General features: G+C 49.2%; 1 protein-coding gene across 1 annotated transcript; it reads right to left on the bottom strand.

Annotated features, from left to right (window-relative positions):
* Positions 1–3637: 3637 nt before the first annotated feature.
* Positions 3638–24215, bottom strand: Slc34a2 (solute carrier family 34 member 2). The gene is made up of 13 exons (XM_005359230.3): positions 24189–24215; positions 14678–14792; positions 14447–14581; positions 13553–13681; positions 11864–12007; positions 11203–11314; positions 8650–8845; positions 7983–8078; positions 7229–7349; positions 5924–6091; positions 5134–5250; positions 4918–5042; positions 3638–4325 (listed from the first exon to the last, which is right to left on the bottom strand). Exons 2-13 carry the CDS (start codon positions 14787–14789, stop codon positions 3696–3698), a joined length of 2085 nt encoding a protein of 694 aa, XP_005359287.1. The 5' UTR covers positions 14790–14792; positions 24189–24215; the 3' UTR covers positions 3638–3695.
* Between the last annotated feature and the right edge of the window lie 2644 nt (positions 24216–26859).

Here is a 26859-nt window from a genome sequence, read left to right as displayed (position 1 = left end):
AAAAGCCTTATTTCATATTTAAAGAAAACAAGACTCCAACACATTGATAGGTTGATGTTATTGGTTCTATCATTTAGAACCATTCTGATACTCTCTGTATCAGAAATGTACCATGGAGTCATGTGTGCATTAAAATGTCCTGGCAGCCATATTTTAAAAGGAAAAAGAGTTGGATGTGGTGACATACCACTATAATTCCAGAATTCAGAGGCAGGAGGAGGGCCACAAGTTTCAGACCAGCAAATACGAGGCATCAGAGATGGCTCAGCAGTTAAAAGCGATTTTTTTCCAAAGGACATGGTTTTGTTCCCAGCACCCATGTTCAGCTTCAGGGGATCCAAAATCCCCTGAATAAGTCAGTGAATTAATCTTAATTAATACACTGTACTTAACCCAGAATACCCATGCTATGATTTCCATATGTGCACAGCATAACATCCATAATAAGACTTCCATATCCCTGTTTTCAAACATATTCAAAATCGAGGATGCATGCGGTTTACGTTCACATCAGGAACATCTTGGTTTCCTAAGTGGACGTTTTCATCTATTGCGCTCTCTTCAGACTCTCCTTTTAAAAATTAATTCTAATACTGTAAGGGTTGTTTATTACTTATTTGCCTTGGACACCAAGTGCTCTCCAGAACTCCAACCTCAGCATACGCAGGCAGGCCCTGGAATCCCTTAGTTCCTATGTAATTAACCCGGGGCCAAATGAAGAGGCGTGGCTATGCCTCACAGCAGCTCTAAAGAAGCTGCGCTCCTAGACCCCTGCCTTAGCCAGCACCAGGGGAGGACAGCTTATTCTGCTAATATAGCACACCATTGACACGCTGAAGCTAACGAGCAAATAATAGTCTGACAATCTACTCTCCCAGACAAGAGGCTCATTCTGGGGGAATTAAACCAAAGGAACTCTGGAGAAAACAGGTGGGCAAGGGAGCTCAGGAATCATAACAATGTTTAACCTTGAGAGCCAGAGTTAAGTCGGTCATGTGCTGTGTAACAAACAACCCCAAGCCTGGTGCTGGAAAATGTGTCACCGTTTCATTGGCTTGTTCTAGTTAGTGATTTGGGATGAATGTGGTTGGCAGAAAGGGATGAATAGCCAGCCTAGGTTACAATTGCAAATAGATGAGACACGTCGACTGTTCTTGCCTGTTTCTTTGGAGCATTTACTTTGGATTGGGCCTTATAAGCAATATATAGATGAGACGACCCAAAGTGTATAGCGCAATTCAAATACTGCCATAATTTATAGGCAGCTCAGACTTGGCTGTGATAGGTTCGAAGTAGTCCTAGGATTAATCTCCCCTGAGGAGCAGTTGGTCCTAGGGTCCTTTTGAAGAATCACAGCAGGTCAAGTGTGTCCAGGACCTAGAAACTGACATTAGTAGGCAAATGATACCTAGGTTCAGACCCAAACTTGGCACCACTATACTGTGAGACTTGGGCCCCCAGTTGCTTCAGCTGGCCGGGAGATGCTATTGCTGGCAGTGTGAAAGTCTGCCTTATGCATTTTGGCTGGCAAAGGGCACTAAACACAAAACTAAAACCAAGGCATTCTGGGAAATACAAGTGACCAGGGAACCCGCCGTCTCCCTTCTCCCTCCTCTAGTTACAAAGGCTGACAGGGAAGCCACACACAAGTGAAGCGGTCCCTCCCATTTCCCCTCCTTTCAGCTCCTCCTCATGTGGAGCATTGGTAGAAAGCATAGGCTGCACAGGCTACAGTCAGGTCCATTCCTGAAATGATGAAAAGCACACCCAGGCTTCAAAACGTCAGCTGTGTGATTTCAAGGACTCCCCTTTGAGTTAACACTCTTTGCATCCAAAGAGTGGTTCATAACCACAAAATGCTATGATTTATTCAGTATAGCTCACTAGCTAATCCCTGTGACCTGCAAAAGAGACAAGCAAAGATGGGACCAAGGTCTCTTCGTGTCCATAACAGGCACTGGGGACTCAAACTGCTTCCCTTGGCACATGGTGAGATTTGAGTTAAGGGATGATGCCCAATGCTTTTAGCATCCCGTGATTGGAAGCAACACACCTTTTTTTTTTGGGGGGGGTGATTCTTTTATTTCTCCCTTCCCTCAACCAGTAAAAAAAAAATACAATTAACAAAAGTACAGGGATCCCATTTTTTTTTTAAAAAAAAGCAATCAACAGAGTGCAAAGCCACCTCCTGCGGTGTAACTTACATATTTACAGAGGGAAGGGGGTGGCGTGGCCTCAGAGGCGTGACTGAAGGCAGTATTACAAAATATACAAAGGTGCTCTTTCTGTTCTTCACAGTACATAAAAGAACCCGGCCTCATTCCCAAATGAGACACTATAAAATAAATCGCTATTTACTATATAACTTATGAAGTATTCTGTACAGATGCATGGCTATAAATATGCCATAAATGGCGATTTGGGAACGTCTACAGAAGGGCTCAAATTTGGCATCTCAGCCTGCTCAGGCGGTGAAGGGTGTGCTGAGAGATTGTGGAAGATAGTCCTGTGGTACAGCCACACCGACTCTCTCCTGAGTCAAGCTGAGCAGGGGTGATGGCTGAAAAGCTGTGGTAGAAATAACGGGGGGGGGCTCTAAAAGGCACAGCAAATGTTATCTGGTGTGAACAGGAGCCTGCCCTTCACTTGGAGTCACCCTCAGACTCCGAGCTTCATCATGATTGAAGGCGTCTAGCCATTCCCAATCTCCTGAGAATCCCCTCGGTGCTCTGTAGGCATGGAGGGAGGCAGGACAAAGCTCACCTACAGGGGACATGAATGCGTGAGTGGGAGGGAGTGTGGTTGGATCAAACAGACCACTAAAAGCTGGCCCACAAAGTTGTCTTGCAAAAAAAGAAATGGGACAAACAGACCCTTCACAGGCAGATGATCCCAGATGGCAGCAAGACGGAGGGCTTGGGTCCCATCAGGAATATTGCTATCTGACCGAGAGTGTCACTCATTAGTCGGCAGCCACAATGCCTCACAGTTTGCTTCTGGGTAAGTCCAGTGAAGAACCGCAGGCGTGCAAACCAAAGGGTGAACCCCACATGTTATGGAACCCCTAGCCAGGTCTGACTCCCATCCTAGAAAGCTCAAGATGAGAGTACTGTGGGCAACTGCTTGGCCTGGATAGCCCTGAAGAATGGGTTGTCCTGGGAAGTAAACTAGAAAAGCTCAATGTGAGCTCCAAAGAATTGCTTCATTTTGTCTGAACTGGCTGGTCTGAGGCAGGAATGCCTAGGGGGAGCTACCGGGAAGAGGGAGCAGACTTTGATAAAGAGAAAAAATGTGGATGAAGCTTTATACCAAGAAAGGTCAGCTTTGTACAGCTATTTACATATACTCTTACAGAGGCCCTTTCCAGAACCTTCCCTAATGCCTCCTTTAACGCTCGCCCTTTGGGCGAGGACAGTCTTATTCTACAGCATATTCTAGGCTAGGCATGGATGTCTGTCATCTGTGGGCCCATGTTCACAGTCTCAATCTCTGTGACTGTCTTCCAAGAGGGGAGATGCCCTTGGGGAGCAGGGGACAAGACAAGTCCAATTCACCTATAGGCTGAAACTCTGGTAAGAGAGCTAGAGTTGATGTCAACTTTGCTCCTCCTCAGGAATCCTGGTGAGGTGTCAAGACATCCAGGAGTAGCGGATCTCATGGGGTTTAGGCTGGCCGCCCCCAACTCCTAGGTCCCTCTAGAACACTGTAGTATTGGACATGGTCTTCATGCCCACGGCCTCCGCTTGGCCCTTGCCCTCATCTTGGAACTCTTTGCTCATAGCTTCATTCTCAAAGGCCCCAGAGGCCTTGACTGGGACATCCTGCTCCTCTTCCTCCTCCTCCAGGTTCCTGCAGCACTTGCTGCAGCGGCAGCACTTGCAGCCACACACCATGCAGCACACACGACAGCAGACGCGGCAGCAGCAGCAGCAACGTCTCTGGAAGCAGGTGGTGGCCAGGGAGATGACGTTGTCCCAGGGTTTCAGGGAATGCATGCACAAGGGCAGGAAATTCCAGTCCCGGAGCTTCAGAGGCAGGACGCGAGGGCAGCGGGACTGCAGCATCCGGATGCACACGATCAGAAGCACCAGCAGGATGATGGGCACGCCCACACCCACCAGCACTGGCCAGCCCGCCAGAGACAGGCCGAACACCGTCAGCGGGGTCAGGAAGAAGAAGAAGATGAGGTAGAAGACGGCGAACCAGCGATACTTGGCAGAGATGTTGCCCAGGCCTTTAGCCAGACGGATGGGCAGTCGGGTGAATGGGATTGGGTACCACAGCAAGATTCCGGAGATGTTGAAGAAAAAATGGCACAGGGCAATCTGAAATTGAGGGTGTTGGAGAGGTGAGAGGGTGGAGGCAAACAGAAGTCGCCCAATGTCTTTCTAGTGCGTGGATAGCTGGGCCCGTGCAGAGTTTTATATACATTCTGTGAAAACACTTTGCTTAACTGTCTGGAGATAATGGAAGGACGGGAAGCAAGTGACTCCTCTGAATAGCTAAGCTTTCAGGTCAGAAGGTGCCACCTAGCATGGCCTTGCCTGCTGCTTCACCATGCCTTGGGATTAGTGTCTCAACAGAGTAGCTGTTTTAAATGCCTGGCTCTTCCGAACCCACAGATTTGACTGCCCTCGCACTTGGCTCCCTGTGGTGGCTTCTCCTAGTATCTTTGTTCTGCCTTTTGGATGTAACAGAAGGTGTGGCTCTCATGAGAAAATAGTCTGCATCTGGGTATATGTGTGCCATTGAATCCCGGGACACAGGAGGTGACAGGAGTTCTCATGGCCACTTTTTATAAAGGTGGGGCCAACGTGGACTCCATGAGATCTACCCCAAAACCAAAATAAAACAAAACCACTGCTTTGCAAAACCACAGATGGATTGTATGTAGCCCACCCAGGAGCAGGTGCTGACCTGGAGAGAACTCCTCAAGGTGCTTCCTGGGCTGGCTAGGGCTGCCAGGATGGCGGTGGTGGTGGTGCCAATGTTGGAGCCCAGCGTGAGTGGATATGCCCTCTCAATGGTGATCACTCCAATACCTAGTGCAGAGGACGGAACACAGGGCATGAGCCTGGGTAACGGAGGGAGGAGCAATGGTGACCGGAAGGAGGACCCAAGGTAACAACTCACCAATGAGTGGTGTCATGGCAGAAGTGAACACGGAGCTGCTTTGGACAATGAAGGTCATGCCTGCCCCCACAAGGATGGCTAAGTAGCCAGTCAACCAGGCAAAGGGAAAAGGGAAATCTGGAAGACAGGGAATGAAGAAATGTCACACAGGTCCTGGGGATGGCCACAATGGCATGGGTGGAAGGCCTGGCTGGCACTTCCTCAGGACCCAGGGGCAGAGGCTAGGGCAAAGGGTTGAACTCCACACATGATCTGAGAGTGCCAAGTTCCTTCCCTAATCTAGGTCATCCTGCAAATTCACATAGATGCCAAGGCTATGGCTGAGTGTCAGACAAACACAGAATGACAGAGGTGGAGTTAGAAGCATACCGCCCCCTTCCCTAGCCTGGTCTGGCATCATTTCGCACTCAGGGATAAGCTATGAATTCTGTATGCATAGAATTGGGCCCCTGGTTCTGGCAAATACGTAAGAGCAGGGCTCTCTTGTGACAGCCCTGGATGCAGCTGTTCATAGCCACACTGAGATCTGAAGGGTGACATGGTAGTCTGGAGCATATGGAAGTCCTACCCAGGAGAAGGTCGAACCGGCTGCTTCTTTCTCAGGTCCTGGCCCACCCTGCAAGGGGAGCCTGTACCTGTTCCCCTCCCTGACCTACAACAGGACATTCCAGAGAATTTTCGGGGAAAATAGCAGCTTAATCGTTGTAGCTCAGTGGATCTAAGAATGAGTTCCACATAGAGAAAATTGCAAGATGAAAAGGCCAGAACGGGGTTGAAGTGTTGAACCTACCAGTATTAAGGGTCTTCTTGATGACAACAGCCACCTGTCCCTTGAGCACAGAGCCCAAGAGCTTGACTATAATAATCAGACAGCCACAGAGGACCAGCAGGGAGGCAGCAAGCAGGATGATGCCCACAGCAAGATCTGGGAGACTGAAATTCACAAAGATGTGCTGGCCTGGAGAAACACAAAAAGTCTTGTCAGGAGGGCAGGGGCCACCCTATCTGGAAAGACTAAAACCTGTTCTTTCTTTTTCATGGAACAATCTTGAGTGGCAACTGGACACGTTGGAGCTCAAGCTAACGATGTCCTTCTTTGAAGTTTGCCTTGAGACAATGCTGCTTGCTGTTTTTACAGAAACGTTTTTAAAGTGTGTGTGTCTGTGTGTGTGTGTGCGTGTGTACACGCGCATGCATGTGCTTGTGCCCATATCAGGTACCTATAGAAGCCAGAAGTCAAAATTCCCTAGGAGGATAATTCCAGGTGGTTGTAGGCCACCTGATACAGGAACTGCAGTTTTTTGCATGAGTGGGATGTGAGTTTAACGGTTGAGCTATATCTCCAGCCCCTGGTTTTTGTTGTTTGGGACAGGATCTGGTGGTATAGTCCTGGCTGGTTTCCAAAATAAAGACTAGCTTGATCTTCCTCCTACCTCTACCTCCTCTGATAACAAGCAGGTACCACCAGACCTGAACTTGAATCGTGTTAAAAGCTGCACTTCCTGGGAACGGAAGGTGAAGTGAGGTCCTTAAGTCATCGCTTGGGATGGGCAGGAGCAGGTGTCCAGCCGATTCTTCTACCACTGGTCTCCAAGTGATTTTTACTACAAAGCATTTGGAGACGTTCCTGGTGACACATCCAGGGAACCACAGTTCTACAGACAGGTAGCAACTAGAGCGTTTAGAGGTGAAACAAGTTTGCCTATTCTGTGGAAAGAATCACACTGCTTCAAGATACTCAGTGCTCAGCATTCATGGTGGTGGGATAGAGAAGAACTGGGGTTCTGGCTAATTTAAATGGAAGAAAGTCTTCCTAAAGGAGGGAAGCATCAGGCAGGCCTTGTTCAGATGGGACTCTGAGTGAATAGTCCCCACACTGTCAAAGCAGCCACCAATCTTCCTGACTTCCTGACAAAGGGATACTAAAGAGCATAGCAGAATCCCCTCACAAGCCTTTCGGGTGGTGTAGAGTCGCCTGAAGGCCTAGGCTAGTCTTCCCCCTCTCTCCTGTAATCACTGGGCTCTCCAAGAGAAGCTTTGCTGGTCAGGTCCCTAGGCTACCCCCGACGTGGCCAGTCAGCCACCTCCCACTCACATTTAGCAATGTTCTCCTTATGGGTGATGTTCAGGATGGTCCAGGTCTGTACGCCATCAGTCCAGCAGTGTGAAGGGGAGGTGCAGTTATCAGGTGAGGGAATGGTGACGTTCATCTGAGTCTAAATGACAAACATGGGAAGTGTCCATGGTGGGAAACAACAGTGGGAACGGAGTGGGGCTATGCAAGGGCTCTATTATAGGGGTGCCTCTACCCCTTGAAGAGTACTTGGAACCACTGGGATGAAATTCAGCTTCATTATTTTATCACCAGCCTTTTATCATGTGCACACACACACACACACACACACACACACACACACACACACACACGCTCCACCCAAGAATTAAGGGAGAGCCACACCCAGACTGCACAGCAGGTTGGACAAGTTTCTCTATGTGAGAGCCACAGTATGCATTCCTCCTCAGGAAGAATACCTGGAAAGTCGAGATGCCCCTGCTGCATGCTTTTGTGCTGTGGGACAGAGACTTCACAGTCTCCAGAACAAAAGCAAAAAGAGGCAGCAGAAACCCGTCAGCCTTCTGTGAGAGAAGGCATTGTCCCAGGCCAAGGAGTGTGTCCCTAACAGTGAAGCAAAGGCAGCTGTCTCCCTGAAAGGTGGTGGTCAGATTCGACTCCCGAGAGCCTCATTTCTTTCCCCTACTGGCTTCTGACTGCTGCTTTTGAACCCCTAGGGTGGCACACCTACTCACCCATCACCCACCGCTTGCCCAGCAACATTGCTGGCACTTACCACATTGGTTACAGTCTTGCACCAGATCTTGATCAGGCTCTTGTTCTGGGCTTCCGGGTCACTCATGGCAATTTGTTGGATGACCTTTTTATCCAGCTGAGGGGATCAATAGGGAAGAAGGGTCAGCATACCCTTGACAGTGATGCCTGGTGGATGTGGTGGGTGTCGGAGGACCTTGGGTATACTGGGGACTGTGACTGTGAGCCAATGTACTCACACTGTATGCAAAGACCTCTAGTCCCACCACCCAATCCTAACCTCCCGCAGAGAATATCATTATCCCCTAGAGATTGGCAGATACTCAAAGGGAGACTGTACAGCAAGGGCATTGATAGTCAGGACGTTGTGGATACCTGCTGCCAAAGTTCAAGTCCCAGCTGGCCCTTTATCGGTATCTAGGACACCAAGGACCAGAGGGCATGACTGGCCTCAGGTGGGAAGAGCAGTAACTATCAATAAGTTGTGCTGACAATAATGAGAAGCACGTGGCCCCAAATGCTGATGCAGAAGTGCCCATCACCTCTAGCCTCACCCGATCAGTCCCTAACCCGACAGAGAGCAAACCAGGCTGATGTCAAGGAAATAAAGCTGACACTCATGAAACTACCTAAGCTTGTGTTCCGGTCCCTGGCCTCTTGCGATGAGGGCTGTACTAATATAACCATACCTGGATGATGAGCTTTGTGAAGGGGTCCGTGATGACTTTCAGAAGGTCTGGGGCATCTTCTCCGTTCTTGAACTTGAAGGTGTCCACCACAAGGTTGGTCAAGATCTCTAGGTAGTGGGTGGCAGCCTCCAGAGGCAAGAGCACCAACACAGAGAGCCAGTTGAAGAAGTCGTGGACAGTGGCCCCTGCAAATGCCCTAAGGGATAGAAGCCAACCACCAATATTATATTGGTGAGGGGATATGAGACAATTGGGCATTCATTGTATTTGCTGTCATCCACCCGAGTACACACAGGTGGTTGGTTTAGTAGGACATTGTCAACCAGTATAGTATGTGAGGGCTAGAACCCTAACGACCATTGGTTAGCAGAACTGCATCAGGCCACCCCAAGCCCTCCTTTACCAAATGTTTAAGGCTAGAGAATGGCTCAACACTGGCTGTACTTCCAGGTCTTGGGTTCAATTTCAAGAACCCATAACTCCTGTATCAGCAGGCATGTATATCGTGCATACATACATAGGCAAACACACTAATTATAAATTATTATGAATGCTATCTCTGTATGCTTGTATGTATGCCACATCCATGCCTGTTAGATTCCCTGTACTGGAGTTATATATAGTTGAGAGGCACCATAGTGACTAGAATCAAACCGAGTTCCTCTGCAAGAACAGTTGTTTTTAACCACTGAGCCACCTCTTCCACTGTGCCTAGACCACTTTAAACTGCTTTAAAGGCGACCTGACCCTTGAAAAATGGAGAGCAGTGGGGCAGACAATCAGAATCTTACAACCTGTGTGTGCGCCTCAGTGCATGTGTACCACATGGAGGCCATCAGGAGCCTGGAAACTTCAACTACAGGCAGTTGTGGGCCACCACATGCAGTGGGAACTAAAGCCCGGCCATCTGAAGAACACTAAGTACTTGAGCCATCTTACCAGTCCCTGGATTCTAAACCTTCAGGTTCTCAAAATTCTGAGACACACAACTTTCAAATTAAGAAACTATCTGAAAAACAAAGCCAGGTAAAATCCAAACACTGACATAGGCTTTTTCCTCACTGAAAATGGAAAATGTTGCTTCTAGAAAGATCTCCATGTCAAAAAATCTTCCCACTAGACATGCTCAGTATATGACACTCTTGTTATTTGCACTTGGTATATGACACTCTCCTTCAAGAGAGAAGCACTTGATAAGCAAATGAGAAAAACTTCATTTCACTGGTCAAAGAAGCGCATTGCAAGCCCCAATGTTTGCTCTATGGAATTAGCTACTCTCATTCATCCTGGAGAAGGCAATTTAAGAGACTCTCATATACTGCTGATGAAAGAGAAAATGATTCAAACATTTCCTGGTGCTCAATAAAATGTACAAGAGACTTATAAACACTTGATACTGTGTGTGTGTGTGTGTGTGTGTGTGTGTGTGTGTGTATATACAAACAAACCTCTGAGACGGATGTCAGACAATCAATTTCACAACCAATATTGGTTGTGGAAAACACAATCATAGTATGGGAAAGTAAGCTATGTCAGTTATATATAAATATATACATATGTATATATACATGCATTCACACACTCATATATATGCATATATATATATATATATATATATATATATAGGCACCACAATAGGTCTTAGGCCTCTAATTCCATAGGCTACGAGGCAGCAATCAATGTAAGTAATACAAGATGAGCCCCAAATGTCCAGAATTGAAACCTCACTGGAATCCTGGTTGTGTCAGTCAATGACAGCACTTTGTTGCCTTTGGCATCAAGATGAATATGATGGGGAACAGAGAAGGCTGTCTGGCTGGATGAGGAGATCAAATTAGAGAGTGCCTGCCTTAATGTGTATTATCACGTCCATCAAGACATGTCATCAGGAACCAAATGAGGTGGCGCAGGTAGATGGACCACTGTGATAGCCGATTCCCCGGCAGACACGACAAACATGAGCTGTCTCCCAACAGCCTACTGCAATGTCAGCTGTTTGGCCACACCACGATGGCATCACAGACAGGCTGGGAATTGCCTCTGTATTTTAATAAGCTCTGGTAAGAGTCTATGGCTGGTTGGAAATGCTGGGAAACGCGCTTAATACGCACGTTAACGTTTTAAGAGGGTTTCCCTTTGCCTGGTTCCAGCTGCCCTATTTTTGTATCTTCCACGTCATATTTGCCTGTGCCAGCTTACAGGTAAAGAGGTAGTTAGTTGAGACAGCCAAAAATGGAAGTTTTAGGGAGTTATAATTATCTATGACTAAGTGAGACAGTAAAGCCCGCCCCAACTGGCCCTGTTTAATGCTACCACCCCAGCAGCGCATGTCTAGCTAGTGCTTACCTTTCATGTACCCTGATGCAGTGCCAGGTGCTGGATATTATTGTTCTGGCTCTACAGATCAAGAAGTAGATTTTCACCTAGGATTCCCAGCCCTCGCTAGACTCTTGAGGCTCAGAGTAAACTTCCAAGCACACCTTCATGACTAGATAAAGGCGTTGACGCCAACAACAGACCTGGTGGGCAGAAAGCCTGCCCTAAGACGCCTACCTTCTGAACTCATTCCGGTCTCCCGCCTGCATAAGTGCCACGATAGTATTGGTGATGGAGGTTCCGATGTTGGCCCCCATGATGATGGGGATAGCAGCCCGCACGGTCAGCACTGAAGAGCAGGAAAGAACCGTGAGACAGCCTGAGCCATGTTCCACCCAACCCCCAATGTGGGATGAATGTACTGACTGCAGCTAGAAAGGAGTTCTTAGCTTCTGTCGCGAGGGGGAGCGGGCATGCATAACAGTACACAGCTGTTAAAATCCATGGGGGACGTCAATGAATCTGCATGGGCCCTATTCTTGAATGTAATTTTAGGGCACTAGCTGTCCCCCTGAAGCCCCCATGGGCCTCGCTTTGAAATCCCCTGTTCCCTAAGACAGAGCTTGAGCCAGTTCACAGGACTCCAGGAATCGGTGATTAGGGAGTGAGTGAGTGAGTCTAGGGGTTGACAAGAACACTGCATGTATGGTGTGTGGCCCAAAGGTTCATGAGACATTGTGTTGTGCAGCTTAGGTTACCCTCTACTCTCAACGTAGGAAAATTCTAATTCATTTTGGCTAAAAGACTGGTGTAAGAACAACAACAACAAAAAAAAAAAGACGGGAAGGTAATTGTGTGACCTGGCCTAGAGAGATTTAGAGCGGGTGGTCCAACTCACACGACGAAGCTACCATGCTGACGATGATGGACGAAGACGTGCTGGAGCTTTGCACCATGACGGTTACCAGCACCCCGATCACGAGCCCAGCCACGGGGTTAGACATGATGGAGTTGTTGCTGAAGAACTGTCCAGCCATCTTCCCTGGAGGAAAGTGATGGTCATGTGAGGATGGATGGGTGGGGCGGCAGCACCCAGTCCTAATGTCCACACAGGACCTGTTGTCTGGAGAGTGGGAACCCACTCCACAGTGGGAGCTGCACTGGGCTGTGGGTTGTGTTTCCTGTTCTTTCCCCTTGCGTGGTCCTGAGAGGGAAGCTCTGTAACCACAAGCCTCCCGTTCCATGTCTTTGACCTGGTTCAGCCACGGTTCTTTTTCCCTGTACAGCTTCCCACCTTGCATGCCCCTAGTCAGCCTTTTTCCAGGCTTCTCTGATCAAGAACGGGGCTTAGCATAAATCCTAATCTCTAGACCTCCAGCTGAGCCTGGCTCACTGAATTCTAGGTCTCTTTGGGAGTGTCTATGTGACCCTCCGTCCTTCCCTAGCCCATTTTAAAGCGGATGCCTCAAGAGGGACTGGGTGTAAATTAGCCCGATAATCATGCTCACAAGCCATTCCCCTTATGAATGTTCCCAAGGATCAGGGAAACTTACCACATCCAAAGGCCAATTTAAACCTCTTAAGCCCCTAACAACTGACCTACCATTCACCCTCCATCTCTCAGGTCAAAAGGATCAGCTCAGCTGGGCATGGTGACCCATGCCTTTAATCCCAGAATTTGTGAGTTCCAAGCCAGGTAGAAATAGTGAGACCCTGGCCTAAAACCGGCTTAGAAAGGGTGTGGTGGAGCACACCTTTACTCCTAGTAGAGGCAGTGTGGTTTAAATAGGGAGTTCCAGAATGGCCAGGGCTACCGGAAAAACTCCATCTCAAAAATAAACAAATAAATAAATTAGGAAAACAGAATTTTAAAAATATATATATTTTTTTAAATTTCTGTTTTTAGTTCAAGGCAGCAAAAGAAGCAGAACTTGACTCCAGAGGCTTGTCACCCAGGTCTGAGCTCTGGAATCCTCACTGTGTTCATTACAGGTTGGGTTAAGTCTGGTTAGTTAGTGACCTCTGAACCTTGGTCCCCTCTTACAAATGGGAGGGACTTTAGGAAGGAATCTCCAGACAGGGCCACTCAGGTTGCTATCTCTCTGTTGTCACCCATGAAGGGTCCAAAGTTAACTGAGCACACATGGCCATTACACTTCTGGTGTTCTGACACACTGGCCATCAGTCCTGGGCTCAGCCCAGGGAAGGTATCCACTGTGTGTGCGTGGGTGAACTCTCCTCAGCAAGAGCAGGCTTTGATCTTGCCTACTTGCTGTGGCCCATACTCTAGACAGCAGGGAGCCCCAGATAAAAGGAGTCAAGCAATTTCCTGAGAGGATTTGGGTACAATAGAAGGGACTGATAGCTGAAATCAGCTCCAGCCCTGGCTCCTGACTTAAGCCACCCGAGCCACTAAGTTCCAGTCCTCTTCTCTGTAATGGGGAAGTGTGAGCTGCTCCATCATGTTTGCCCTCAGCCACTCCCGACCATGTTGAGGTATAAGGTCGGGAGTGGCTGCGCCCATCTGACATGAAATTCAAGAGTCAAGAATAACCCACCTCCAGCCCAAGGCCTCCAGGGTCCTTACCTCCAACCAGCTGGAAGGCACTGCTAAGTACATCCAAGGAGCAGACGAACAAGTAGAGGAAGCCCAGAAGAAGAATGAATTTCCCAATCCCCTGGAAAACGCAGAGAATCTTCCCTTTGGTGTCTCTCTCTGGGGGGATATGGGGGAGAAGAGGCAGTTAGAGTCTTCCCAGCTGGAACAGAAATGTTTGGCAAGGGAGCTGACGGCTCCACCTTCTACCACTACTAGCTTCTGTACCAAGGCCTGGAAGCAGGGTGGCCTGGTTTCCTGCCAGTTCTCTATAGGATGCATTTCATTGCCCCCTCCTGAGTGTTTCTAGAATCAAAGGAGAAGCAGCGGACCAGAATGGATGTTTAAGTGAACCACAATGTCACGGGGGGGGGGGGGGGTAGTAAGGGGGGGTAGTGGTGAGTAGTTAAGAGCATGTGTCACATGGTGCAGGGTCACAGGCACATGTCCATAAAGCACTGCCAACAGCAGATAAGCCCTGGAATCAAAGCTGCAAAGTTGGTTGATTTCCCCAGCCTCAGACAGCCCGCGCTAAGCTACAACAGTGTCCGCTTACCTCTCTGACTGGGTTCCCTTGCCCTCTGACCACCCAAGTCTCTCCTAGATGGCTGGGCCCCTTGCTGATCCTAATCCCACACCTGGAGCAGAAGCAAACTCTTGCTCCTCCCAGCTTTGCTGGCTGTATTCCCGGCAGCTCGTGTAAAGCCCATGACCCATCAGCCTACGCTGAATCTGTTATGGCCTCCGTCCCTGGTTCTTTGAAGGAACAAAGGGGCTCCCTAATTATCATTCTTTGGAAACCTGTACATGTGACACAAAGGTAAACACTGTGGGCTGGCTGGGTACTTTTTGCTGGTCCCTGCTGGATGCTGGGCATCCTCTTACCTGACCATTTGATCCCAGTGTCCCGGAGTTCAGGTAGGTCCCAGGGGTCATTCCCTTCAGTGGGCTCCTCTATTAGGACCACGGTGGAATAGGAGGGTAGCAGCTCAATCTTGGTTACAGGAGTCCCACTTTCATCTGCTCAAACAAGTAGTAAAGGCCGTGAGGAACGAGAGCCGAGTCTCGGTGGGTCCTCGCATGGGGCCGGTCCCCACCTCGGTAAGGAGCACTTACTTTGGGTGGGCTCCTTGTCCTTGACTTCTATGTTAGACTGTGGACCTGGGGCCCCGTCAATGAATTTATTGGGGTTGGGCTGGGCATTTTCCAACTCGGGCCAAGGAGCCATGATCTGCAAAAGAAAAGAGAGAGCTTGAGGATGCATCCACTCGTGTGAGAGTTGCCTGAGAGAAAGCCACACTGTAAAAATCTGCTTAGGAATGGGAGACAGGAAAGATGCGTACACCAATGGACTCCATCTGCTAGTTGCACCGAGGCAAGTTCAACCGTAAATAAGCACCAAGCCTCAGCCAGTGGTCTTGACATCCACCTATGCTAAGCGTGTGAGAGACGTACATACTCCTTGACAGCCTGTTTTCCCTACCATCTGGGTCTTCTGCAAAAGCGTGACAGTGACAGTACCACTCACGAGTGGATGCGCCTCAGGACCCTTCTGTGTGCCTCCAAGTATTCAGTACCATTCAGTACCAATTTCCACTGTAGAATGGGGACAATGCTTCATCCTTCTGGAGCTATGAGATGGGGGCCGATAAGTCACAACTATCTCTGGGTCGCCCTGCCATGATCAGTGGCCCTTTATCAGAGCCACATTGTTTCCAGCCCCTGCAGAGACTTCCTCATAACCCATTTTCTCCACAATGCCCCTCTCAGTTACGGTGCCAGCTCACCTGGCTGGCCACCGTTTGCCGCCTATGCTGACACCACAAAGCAAAACAATCCAAAGAACAGAAGATTCGCAGAAAAGGAAGTACAAACAGCAAAGAGTCCAGCCTCATCAGCAATTCAAGATGTGCGAAGTAAGTGGTGTGGGCGGAGGGTAATCTACTGTGCTGCGGTAGCGAGGTTCACTGCCTCACACCGTAATCCCAGCACTCAGCAGCCTGTGGCACGGCGGATCGCCATGAGTTCGAGGCCAGCCTGGGTCACCTAGTAGAGCTCTAGGGAAGCCTGGACTAGAGAAGGAGCGTATCTCCAGATGAAGATGTACCATACTGGAGAGGATGCTGTGGGCACAGGCAGGAGGCTCAGAAATGGGTGGCACCATGGCTCAGGTACCTTCAATCCCGCATCTTCGCCCTACTCCTTTATTTCTCTTATGCGAATTAGAAGGGGAGGAACATGAGCGCTCAGAAACACCTGTCTTATCCTGATCAGTTCTCCTGAGAGGGTTCCCAGAACCAGGGTCCAACTGACCTCTACTTCCTGCCTACTGAAGGACAGGCACTACCAATAAAGGGGCATCCTTAGGGCCCGAAGCTCTGCCTGGCCCGCGGTAAGGCCCGAAGCATGTTCACTGAAGTGATGGCAACACAGAGAAGGTATCTCCTGCTCAGTCATTTACAGATTTGTAAAATAAAAAAAAAAAAAAAAGCCAGGAACGTGTGTTCTAATCAAGGTGTAACAGACAGCAGATCATTGATGGCGGTAAGGAAAACCAAACACAGGCAAGTGCTCTTTATTATAAATAGGAGCATACTTGTCCCAATTCAGGCAACGTTGTGACTGAAATCCAGGATCATTCCACGGGGTTCTGAGTCAGGTGGGACGGTCCGCATCTATCCCACTTCAGGTTAAAAGAGCTGGCTCTAGCCAGGTATGTGACTTATGGTTGATTTTGAGGCCAGCCTGGCTACACAGGGGGTTCCAGATCAGGCTGGGCTAAGAGAAGGACGCACGCATGCACTCATGCACGCACGCACACACACACACTGGGCTGGGGAGTTAGCTCATTGGTACAACCAAGACACGAAAAACAGCAACAAACGACAATAGATTTCTAATAGGTTTGTCATACCCCACTACTCCATTGTGTGACCTCACGGTAATTAGCCAGGAGAAAATGAGCTCTCAGATGGAATTACATGATCCAAGTGAGGCTCCCATTCTAGAAGCTCTGTTACAACACTCTGAATTGACTGAATTAATGCCAAGTAGGGGACACACAAGGACCCTAGTATCCAGACCAACTTGGGACAATGTAGTGAGAAGATGCCTCATCCCGTGTCCCCGCCAAATCATGGACTCCTGGTCTCTGCGTGTCTCCTGACACACCTGGGTGAAGAGGTGAGCTAAGGATTCATCTGAGTCCGCTCGGGAGCGAAACGGCTCAGACTGCAGGTCCAGCACAAAGTGAGAGTGTCTTGCTTCACCTCACGGTGGAAAGAGTGGATGGAACCTGGGCACACAAGGCAGGGAGGAAGAGCCTGACTCAGGGCTCCAACCTGAGCTCTCCGCCCTGGGAGCTTGTATGGGAGGAGTCTTTGACCTGTTCCCTGGGGCTATCAACCTCTCTGCTGCTGCCAATGGACGTCTCCACTTCAAGTTCACCCCAATCTAAGCTAACTCTTCGTCCTTCAGTCAAGACACATGTTCCCTTCAGCAGAACTCTTCTATCTGACTCTTGCCGTCCTTGTTCCAGACTTTCAAAGCCATCTCCGAGTGTTCCTAAACCTCCCAGACCTATCGGCTCCACCTGGAAGCATTTCCTGGTTCCCTTTGGAAAGCATCGCCCTTCCTCCGCCCCTCCCGCAGCCAGGGCCTCTGCAACCGAATGGAAGTCACTGCTTCCCTCGTGCGGCCCCCACATCTCATGGATGAACCTTCCTAACACAGTTGGGCTACACGTTTTCCCCCACATTCTACCACCCATTGCTGCCTTCAGCTGGTCCCTTTTCTCTGGGTGCACTTCCCCCCAAAGTGTGGTCCTGCCACTTTGAAGTCCCGTTTCTATCCTCATACAGTGCTCCAGCACCGAACCCAGATCCTCCCTCCTCTGTGTGCTGGCCTTGTCCTTCTCAGTCCTGGCACGTGCTAACTGTGTGACTCATCTGGCGCTCCATCACACATCACTGTGACATCTCTTAATCTCTAATAACTAGGAACATTTAATGGGCATCAAAGAGCTGCCTGGTGCCAAGCTGGTGCCTGATAGACATTCTTATTCAGGCTTTGTGCATGGAAAGGAAGGCACAACTACCGCAGAAGCAGCCTGGCAGCCGAGAGCCAGCACTTCTGCCAGGCTGGGGCCTCACCCACCGTAAGCAGCAGCAGCAGCAGCAGCAACATGACTTGTCTTCCTGCAGCACAGTTTTACCCATGGAATTGGGAATGGGTGGTAGGCTACAACTGGTATATGATTTACATTTCAGATAAGGTGTTGTCGTGGACTGAGTGTTTATTAACCTACACACTGACAACTGGGGCGAGCAGGTCTCTGGTGAGGGAGGGTGTCCTGTGTACTGAGGGATATTTAGCGTCAGCCCTGTCTCTACTAAATGCCAAGATCCTCACTCCGATTTTTACGTCTTGAAACACTGTCAAATATCCGAAGGGGCTGAAGACTCCCAGAGGAAACTTGGATTTTTAGATGGCCACTTCCTGGGTTCAAGACCCAGTTCTGCCTTTGTGACTTTGGGTAAGTCCTTGTCTTTTTGTTTCCCTGTATGGAAATGACAACTGTACTGATGGGCTTCTCAGAACACTGTAGCCCTTGTGACTATGGAGTATCTTGCTAAAATGATGATAGAAGATTATTATATCACTAGGAGCTATAGCATGAAAACTGCAATCTGTGTAATCCCTGTACTCGAAGAAAGGGAAAAATAGCAAGTCCAAGACATGAGTGAGACTATCTCAAAAACCAAAGATCATACCAATCTCAGCTCGGGTGGCTGAGGCAAGCTAATCTCTAAGTTTAAGGCCAGCCTAGGCTAGCCGGGGCGACATAGCGAGACCTGGTCGCCAGATCACCCGCCACAGACACACAGACACAAAATCCAGCTTTCAAGCTGGGCAAGGCAATGGACTCCTGTAACCATGAAATTTGAAAGCCTGATGCAGGAGAATGGCAAGATGTATGTCAGACCAGTATAGTGAAACAGACGTAAACTAAAAAGCAGGATGGACACTCATACACAAACCTTTAGAACTGCAACGAGCTATTTGTGGCTACTCAAGGAACTATGTGGGGGCTCACAGAAAGGGCTCTCTATTCTTGGAGGCATACTGAGAAATTTGCAGAGCCATCCCCCACATACCCCCCAATTCAAATAATCTTAAACACAGGGATTGTTTTCCCCTCATGAACCTTTACCTCACCTTTGCAAAGCAAACCTAAGTTCTCAGGGGGCAGTAACCTGCTGACCTCTCTTCCAGTGCCCAGGGGAATGAACATAGCAACCAAATGAGAAGCCAGTACTCAGGGTCTGCCGGGGGAATACACCCATCCATGGACTGTGACTAAGTAGCAAAGTGAGCCTGAGTCTTCCTGATAGGAGGCTGTCCCTTGCCGCCATATGCAAGTGGGACTGGCCAAGATGTGTTGACTAGAGCAGTTATCCCTAGAACCCATGGCCTGATGTCACTACAGCCCCACCAAGGAACTGGGGTTGTTATTTCCCTGTTAGCTACAGGGTGTATTCTTTGACCAGAATCAGATTTCTATGGTTGGCCAGGACTCAAACAGGAAGACTGTCCCTAACCTCTGTGGCCGATCTGCACTGCCTTCACCCACCTCCAGTGCCATTTACTATTAGTTTGTCTCTATGGATTGCCCGTGCTCCTTCTTGGGAGGACCACCTTATTCTGTGCTCAATAACTCAAGTACACTTCATAAACACTTTTCCTATGAAGCAATTTCAGTACTCAGTTTCCTCTATCACCACTTAGGCCATTTCCTGGCAGATCAGGAAAGGAGGCATAGATCCATCCACTTTGCACACACAACCAGCTTTGGCAGCATCGGGAGCACGGTCCACCCAGCCCTAGCTCCCTAAAACATCTGGCTAAAATGCCATTCCTGGCTCTCTCTAGTCCCACAGCTGTATGTATCCTAAAAGTAGGAGATGCAGGACATCTGGCAACCGTCCAGCCATGCCACTCTGCTGCTCTGGTGCACACACAAGTTCCACTCTCCCGGCCTCCTCTGCCCGGTGACCTAGAGCCTGCAGAGGGAACTCTGGAGCTAAGGCTAGGCCTGGAACAAGCAAATACCCTACAATTGACCAGTGGAGCAGATCATCTTCCCAGGGATCCTCCAGGTCCCTGAAAGTAATACTTCTGTGGAGACTAGAGTGTCTGACAAGCAGCCATGAGACAGTGCTGTGGTGGAGGGTGGCCAGCCCTGAGGAGCCATCTAGGCTTCAATGTCATCATCTCAAAAATAGAGTGTCTGTCATATTCCTCCTGGAGAGTGTAGTTGAGGCCTGACCACTGCCCAAGAGAGTCACCCAGACTGGAGAAATGAGTGGCATCATGAACTAGTCGAAACCCCACTTGGTCTACATGAATATTTCATTGCCAGCCTTGGGCACAATAAGGATCCCAAGGGATAAGCGATGCCCCGTGACATGACCTCTCAAAAGACAAACGAGGCAAAGAGAACCAAGGAAGCAGTCTATAGTCACACCACTGCCTGGGGATGACATTATTGGAACAAAGAAGGAATTTTTCTTTCCAGGATACAATGAAAACCAAGGCAAAGAGGTGAAAAAATTTGCCTAAACGTCACACAGCTCAGTGTGTCTCTGTGTGCATGTGTGTGTGTAAACGTGTAAACCCAAGGATGCATTTTTCAGAGCCAGAACCTTCATACACCATGAACCTCACAGCAGGGGGGGATAGGGAAGCCTCCAGGCCCCATCCAAGCACCAGGAGCCTCTTTCTGGCTCATCAAGGACTCAGGAACACGACTGCAGGAATCACTCCTGTGGCCTCTGCAAGAATCACTCCTGCGGCCAACTGAATACCCAATATAGTGATCAGGAATTCTGCAATGACTGTTTTGTCCAACACAGCAGTCCTCCAGGTTCATCTCCTGAAAAGCAGGGCAGAGAGAGCCTGGGATGGCAGTTTGAGGTCACTGACCCAGACACATGTCAGGTACCGAATCTGTTTCCTGCAGGAAGGGGCCTTAGCTGTTGGCCCCTCCAAAGGTTTTCTCCTACCTCCAGATGCCATGGTTCCTCTACTTACCCACCTAACACCATATTCCTGCATTCTCTCGTTCCTGCCAGAAGCAGCCAACAAGGAGGGAAGCCTCCATCTAACAGGGTGCCAACTGTCCAGCGAGAGCAAGAGCTATCCCAAGTGCCCCACATCCTGAGCCCACACCAGGCCCGCCTCTACCGAGCTGGATGGAAACCTCACTCTTGGCTCCACTTCAGGCAATCGCAATCACACACATTGCCAAGAGGAACTCATTCCTCCTGGGCAGGCCCATAAGGGGAAACTTCTGGGCTCTTCTGGGACTCACCAAACAGGGAAGTGTGGGGCACCTGGCAGTCACTCATACCCTTTACTTTGCATTGTTTGGGCCTCTCCATCCAGGACCTGATGGGGAGATGGGGGCGGGGGGAGCTGTGTTTAGAGCTTGCCTAGCCGGGGCCCGAGAATGAAAACGTGAAATGACCCAGGTCAGTGGTCCTGTTTTCTCACACCAGGTGTGACCACAGCACAAGAATGACCACAGAACTTAAAGGACAGTGGCTGGCGCTGGCAGGCAAGCGTGTATTGAGCACCTACAGGCTGTGTTATAAGTCGTGCACACTGATCAACTCATCTAATCTACGGCATTTGGGGGGATCAGGATGTATTATATAACCCATATAGCTTATGGCAATCCTCCTGCCTCAGCCTCTCCAGAAGTATGCCACCATACTCAGATAGCAGTCACCTCTGAGACCACCTTCAACACCATTCTCCAGAGGGAGAGATCGGTTTTATATTTATCTTTTGGTGCTAACTTTATGACCGTACCTTAAGGAAACCTGAGATACAGAAAAACTGCTCAGAGAATCACTACAGCTTCAGAGACAACTCAACTCCATGCATCCGATGTTCTCTGGAGACCTAAGAAGTTCTTAAGCTTTAAATGAAGGAGCTAGTCATAAATAAAGGATATTGAGCCTATAATTAGTGATCCTAGAGAAGCTAAATAAGGAGAACCCAAAGAAAAACATATAGGTATCCTCCTGAATATTAACCTTCATCAGGCGATTAAAGAGACCCACATTGGAGCACCGGACATAATTCTCAAGGTCCAAATCAGGAGCAGGAGAGAGAGCAAGAGCAAGGAACTCAGGACCGCAAGGGGTGCACCCACACACTGAGACAATAGGGATGTTCTATTGGGAACTCACCAAGGCCAGCTGGCCTGGGTCTGAAAAAGCCTGGGATAAAACCGGACTTGCTGAACATAGCGGACAATGAGGACTACTGAGAACTCAAGAACAATGGCACTGGGTTTCTGATCCTACTGCACGTACTGGCTTTGTGGGAGCCTAGGCAGTTTGGATGCTCACCTTACTAGACCTGGATGGAGGTGGGCGGTCCTTGGACTTCCCTCAGGGCAGGGAACCCTGATTGCTCTTTGGGCTGAGGAGGGAGGGGGACTTGATTGGGGGAGGGGGAGGGAAATGGGAGGCGGTGGCGGGGAAGAGACGGAAATCTTTAATAAATAAATATAAAAAAATAAAAAAAATAAATGAAGGAGGTAGAATCACTGAGGGTAAGAGCTGCCTTCCCTTCGCTTCCTTTAATCAGGAAAACCCCTCCCTCACAGGAGAGGTAGCGACATGATCTGAAGACACTGCGTGGTACTTGTGATACATGCCTGACATCCCAAGACTGCAAAAGCGGAGGCAGGAGGATTGTCATGTATGATATGTCCTGAGCTACAGCAAGACCTTGTTCATAAAGGGAGCAGGAGACGCAACTAATCGGCTCTAGATCTTGAGAATGGCTTTGTTTGTTTTTGTGTTTTTGATACGTGGTTTCTCTAGCTTTGGAGCCTGTCCTGGAACTCTTTACACAGGCTGGCCTTGAACTAACAGAGATCTGCCTGTTTCTGCCTCCAGAGTGCTGAGATTAAAGGCATGTACCACCACCGCCTAGCAGTTATTATTATTATTATTATTATTATTATTATTACTTTTTGAGACAAGGTTTCTGTTGTTTTGGAGCTCTTGTAGACCAGGCTGGACTCACAGCGATCCACCTGCCTCGGCCTCCCCAAGTGCTAGAATTAAAGGCGTGCCCCACCACCACCTGGTTAGTAATTAATTTTTTTAATAGGCATTTGGCCCATCTCTATAAATTTGTTCCCTCAAACTGTCACAATGTCCTTTTAGTTTGTATTTATGATATTTTAAAGTAACGTTTAGTCAGGTGTGGTAGAACAAGTCTATCATCCCAGCCCTTAGGAAGCTGAGGCCTGAGCAGGACTCGTTCAAGACTATTTTGACCCACGTGAGACTGTCTCAAAAAGCCAAAAGCTGGTGATACATCTCCATCTCAGTGGCATAGTGACCACCTAGCATGACAAGGTTCTGAGTTCAATCCTTAGGTTGCAAATGAGTTTTGTAGTTGAACTGTAACCATATTCTGCCTTGATTGGGGGAGTGAAAAAAAAAACCTGAATTTGTAAACCTAAGCATAATGTAATCATTACTGAAAACTAGTTTACTATAATCAGATTCCCCAAACGCTGTTTTCTTCCTGAATTTACTCTGTGCCTGGCTTATATCTAGCAGCTACAGTTGTGGTAGCCTGGAATAGAGGTGAGAGAGGGGCAACTTGAAGAACATCCCAAACTACTACAAAGCCTGCCCTTCTTGCCATCCATTTACAAGCTTACAAAACAGAAAGGGTCATTATCAGCTGGCAGAGGATAAGACAAGTCTCCAATCCCAAACAATGGCCACAGAGGGGAGGCTCGGGTTTTCCAGAAACGCCTAACAGAGGGCAGCTTATAGTCTGTAAGTCAGAAAAGGGACACAAGATGACAGAGCCATCCCGGCTAGCACAAAACTCTCCTGAAGACCCCCGCCCAGAGTAGGAAAGCAGGGGTTGAAGAAAATAACCACAGCACCTAAGGCAGGCATCTGCCCCCCATGGAGCTTAAACTCCGGTACAGGCACTCCCCTCCTTCATGCTGGGTCTCCCCTGAGCGGAGATTCTTCCTGCAAGTTACTAACACCTCGCTGCCTAGTACCCTCTGCCTGAAACAGAAATCAAACCCTAGGTTCTGCTCCACACATCTGAGGGGCAGAAGCCTTTGGCTGAGTCCCCCTGGAGGCGACTCATCCTCCAGGGACCAGAAAACTACAATTTGCAGAAAATACCCAGGTGTCACCAGGAGGGCAACTGCATGGCAGGGACCTGAAGGGGGTCACACACAGATAGTGACCCAAAGAGTGAGCCCAGCCAGGTGGCTCCCACCCTATGCCACTCAGGCACAGCTACCATAGAAGCTCCAGGTGGGACTTGTCCACCTCCCTAATGTCCCAAGAGTTGCCCTGACAGTAAAGATCGGAAAGACTTGCTCTATTTTTCTCCTCTGCAGCCCAGAGCCAGTGAAGCAATGAAGGAAGTCTCTTGCGCTCAGCATGGGGGGACGTCTATAAGAATGAAGTCACTTAAAAAAAAAAAAAAAAAAAAAAAAAAACTCAGTGAAGGTCCTTGAGGGCAGAAGCAGCCGGCAGCGCGGTAGCAGCGGCGGTGTACTCACCAGCGCTCCCTTCGCAGGTAAGGGACTGCAGGAGGCACCCAGGTGGAGCGCAGCTGAGAGCCCGGTATATATACAGTGAAGGTGTTGCGCAAAGAGGCCGGCGGCAGTCGCTGTCATCACGCCCCTCGCACATTCCAGGACCGCCTGCCGCCGCCAGGGCACTGCCTACCTGCCGGCTTAATGAGCCCATCGCGACCTCGAGGGCTGCGGGAAGAAACCTCAGACCAGGCAGGCAGTACGAACCGCCAAACGGCCCGCGCCCCGGTGGCGCCCCGCGCGCCTCGAACCCCCTGCTGCCCTCCCACGCGGGTTCCCGTGAACGCCAGCCAGCCAGCTGCGTCCCCTGCCCTCTGACTCCTCCACGGGAGCCTGCGCCTTCCGGTCTCTCGGGCTGGAGAGAGGTTAGACACTGGGCATAGACGGGGAAATTCAGGGACAGATTCTTAGCAACAAAGCCAGGATTGTTCGAGGTGCTTCTGCCCTGAGACCTGTCTGGACTGGGCAGTTAGAACAAGGCCAGCAAGGATTTCGAGACTGTCTGGGGAAGGTCTTGAGTGGCACGCCTGGAAAAGGGCTGCTGTCTCCACTGTGAGACCCTAAGGTTTGTCCAGACTCTTTTCGGTCAGTTTCCTCCACCTCCACCCTCTCTAACGTGACCAGGAGATCTGCCCTGGGAACAAGCCCCCGGGCTAGTACTGAACACTGAGGACAGACACCACCTCTGATCAGAGCATAAAAGCTTTGCCTGGGGGCCAAGAAGCCAAGATTAAGACGTGGGTGTTGGCACAGGCTCACTTTAGCTCTGCTAAAAGAGAGAGCTAGCGTACTCCTTTCGGCCTCAACTCCAGGTGTCTAAGTGCCCATAACTAATATTTGAAGTGCTGCACGATGGGACAAGATCTCCGGTGCTCAGCTGCCTGTCTTGAATTTCCTGCTCTACTCCCCTTGCTTTCCACTGCCCCATTTGCTCCAACGTAAAATGGGAATACGGCCCAGTGGCACACAGCACTCAATGTGCTACCCACCCTTGCTTTCAAAGAGGCTTTTTGGTGTCGGGAAGAATAAGAAGTTATTAGACTGATCACAGTGCCATTACTGCCTACAGCAGCAAAGGACAGGACTTGCTGAACACGGGGAAGAAAGCTAATCCTCCTAGAGGTCCTGCTGAGGGATGATGCTTGCTCTAGAAGGTGGACTTAAGACATTCCTAGGGAGTGGCTCTGCTCAGCAGGCACCTCTCCAACCCGTGGCTGGTGGAGTGGAGCCCAGAGTAAAAGGCTTCTGCTCTCACGTGATCAAGGAGCTCAGCCTTGGCTGCGGCCAATAGTGGGCAAGGCAGGCTGTACACCACCTGCTCTAAGTTTCCAGATTCTCCTGGCCTTTACTCACCGGTCATCCAGTGAGCTGACTCCCAGTGGCTAAAAGCTTTCGTGAGGCGGGGACCTAATTGCCTTCCCCCTTGCTTTAAAATTGCTCCCCAAACAAAGCTAAAGCTTGAAGACCAGCTCTGCAGAAACCTTGGGAAGGCTCCCTTACGTTCCAGGAGAGGAGGGAAGTCAATCCAAGAGGCTTTTTACTGAGCATAGACTGCCCTCAGGGTGGCTCTTGCTCGGGCTTGCTGCAGCTCTCGGCTTTCCTTCCCTGCGGTGTCTACTCTCAGCCCCCTTTATCAGGCTTCTTCTGAACCCTTCCTTCCCTGTGTTCACTTGCTTTCAGATACCGACCATCCTCGTTAGTGATAAAGCCTGTGTTTACAGGCCAACTTCTAAAATACCATCTATCACCAACGTGGATTACACCAGCTCACCGCGGCTTAGCATTGCACTGTGAGGTGGAATTTGGTAAATCATATCACTAGTCTGAAATTGAGGCTCACATCCACCATCTTCCCCATGCTACATAAAGATACAGTTCTGTATAACTGGTACTAGTCTGAAACCTGAGCCTCTGGGGCTGGTGTGTAGGAAAATAAGACAGTTTAGAGGAATGAAAACCCTTGAAGTCATTGCTCTTTGGATTTGTGGTGTTTTTTACTGTGAAGATGTATTTATTGATACTTAGTGCAAGGTGATTGATTTCTCATGTAAACTCATGTAAAAGACTGAGGGTGGGAAATCCATGTGTACCTCTTTGCATAGTCATGGCACTAAGTGAGTTAAGAGTTCGTATCAGCAAGTTTCCCCTATTCTTTAACAAGCTTTTCCTTCACAGAACCCAAAAGTACCTGTATGAGTAAAGGAAAACCCAGAGCCAAGTGGGCTGGCTCAGAACTTAAAGGCAGAAGGTTCAGAATTTCAAGGCCAGCCTAAACCACGTGAGACCACGCCTCAAACCCTGTAAGGGCACAAATGAACACTCTTGATTCAAAGTGATATCACTGCAGTGCAGTCTTCAGGAAATAAACAGCCATCAGACAAGAACAAATGAAATGGACCCCTGCGCCTTACCTCAAACACATAGTGGATCTAGAGGGGCAAGGCAAGTCTGGAATCATTACAGGCAAACAGTGCAGACATTAAAAGAAACACACCTTTCAAATGAAGAAGTAGCCAGAAGTAGTGGGCCCACCTGTAATTCCAGTACTGGGAGGTAGAGGCAGGAGACTCAGGAGCTCAAGTTGATATATAGAAAGACTAGTCTGGACTACGTGAGACACTGTGTCAAAAAAAAA

This window comes from Microtus ochrogaster, linkage group LG1 (genome assembly GCF_000317375.1).
Source record: "Microtus ochrogaster isolate Prairie Vole_2 linkage group LG1, MicOch1.0, whole genome shotgun sequence".
NCBI lineage: Eukaryota > Metazoa > Chordata > Mammalia > Rodentia > Cricetidae > Microtus > Microtus ochrogaster.
Note: the sequence above shows the minus strand (reverse complement) of the source record. Positions and strands in the feature narration are given on the sequence as shown.

Coding starts and splice junctions, on each gene's coding strand:
- Slc34a2 (XM_005359230.3), bottom strand. CDS start 14,789: ATGGCTCCTTGGCCCGAGTTGGAAAATGCCCAGCCCAACCCCAATAAA. Junction 13,682..14,446: donor CACTGGGATCAAATGGTCAG/GTAAGAGGATGC, acceptor ATATCCCCCCAG/AGAGAGACACCAAAGGGAAG. Junction 4,326..4,917: donor CCTTGAGGAGTTCTCTCCAG/GTCAGCACCTGC, acceptor CCTCAATTTCAG/ATTGCCCTGTGCCATTTTTT.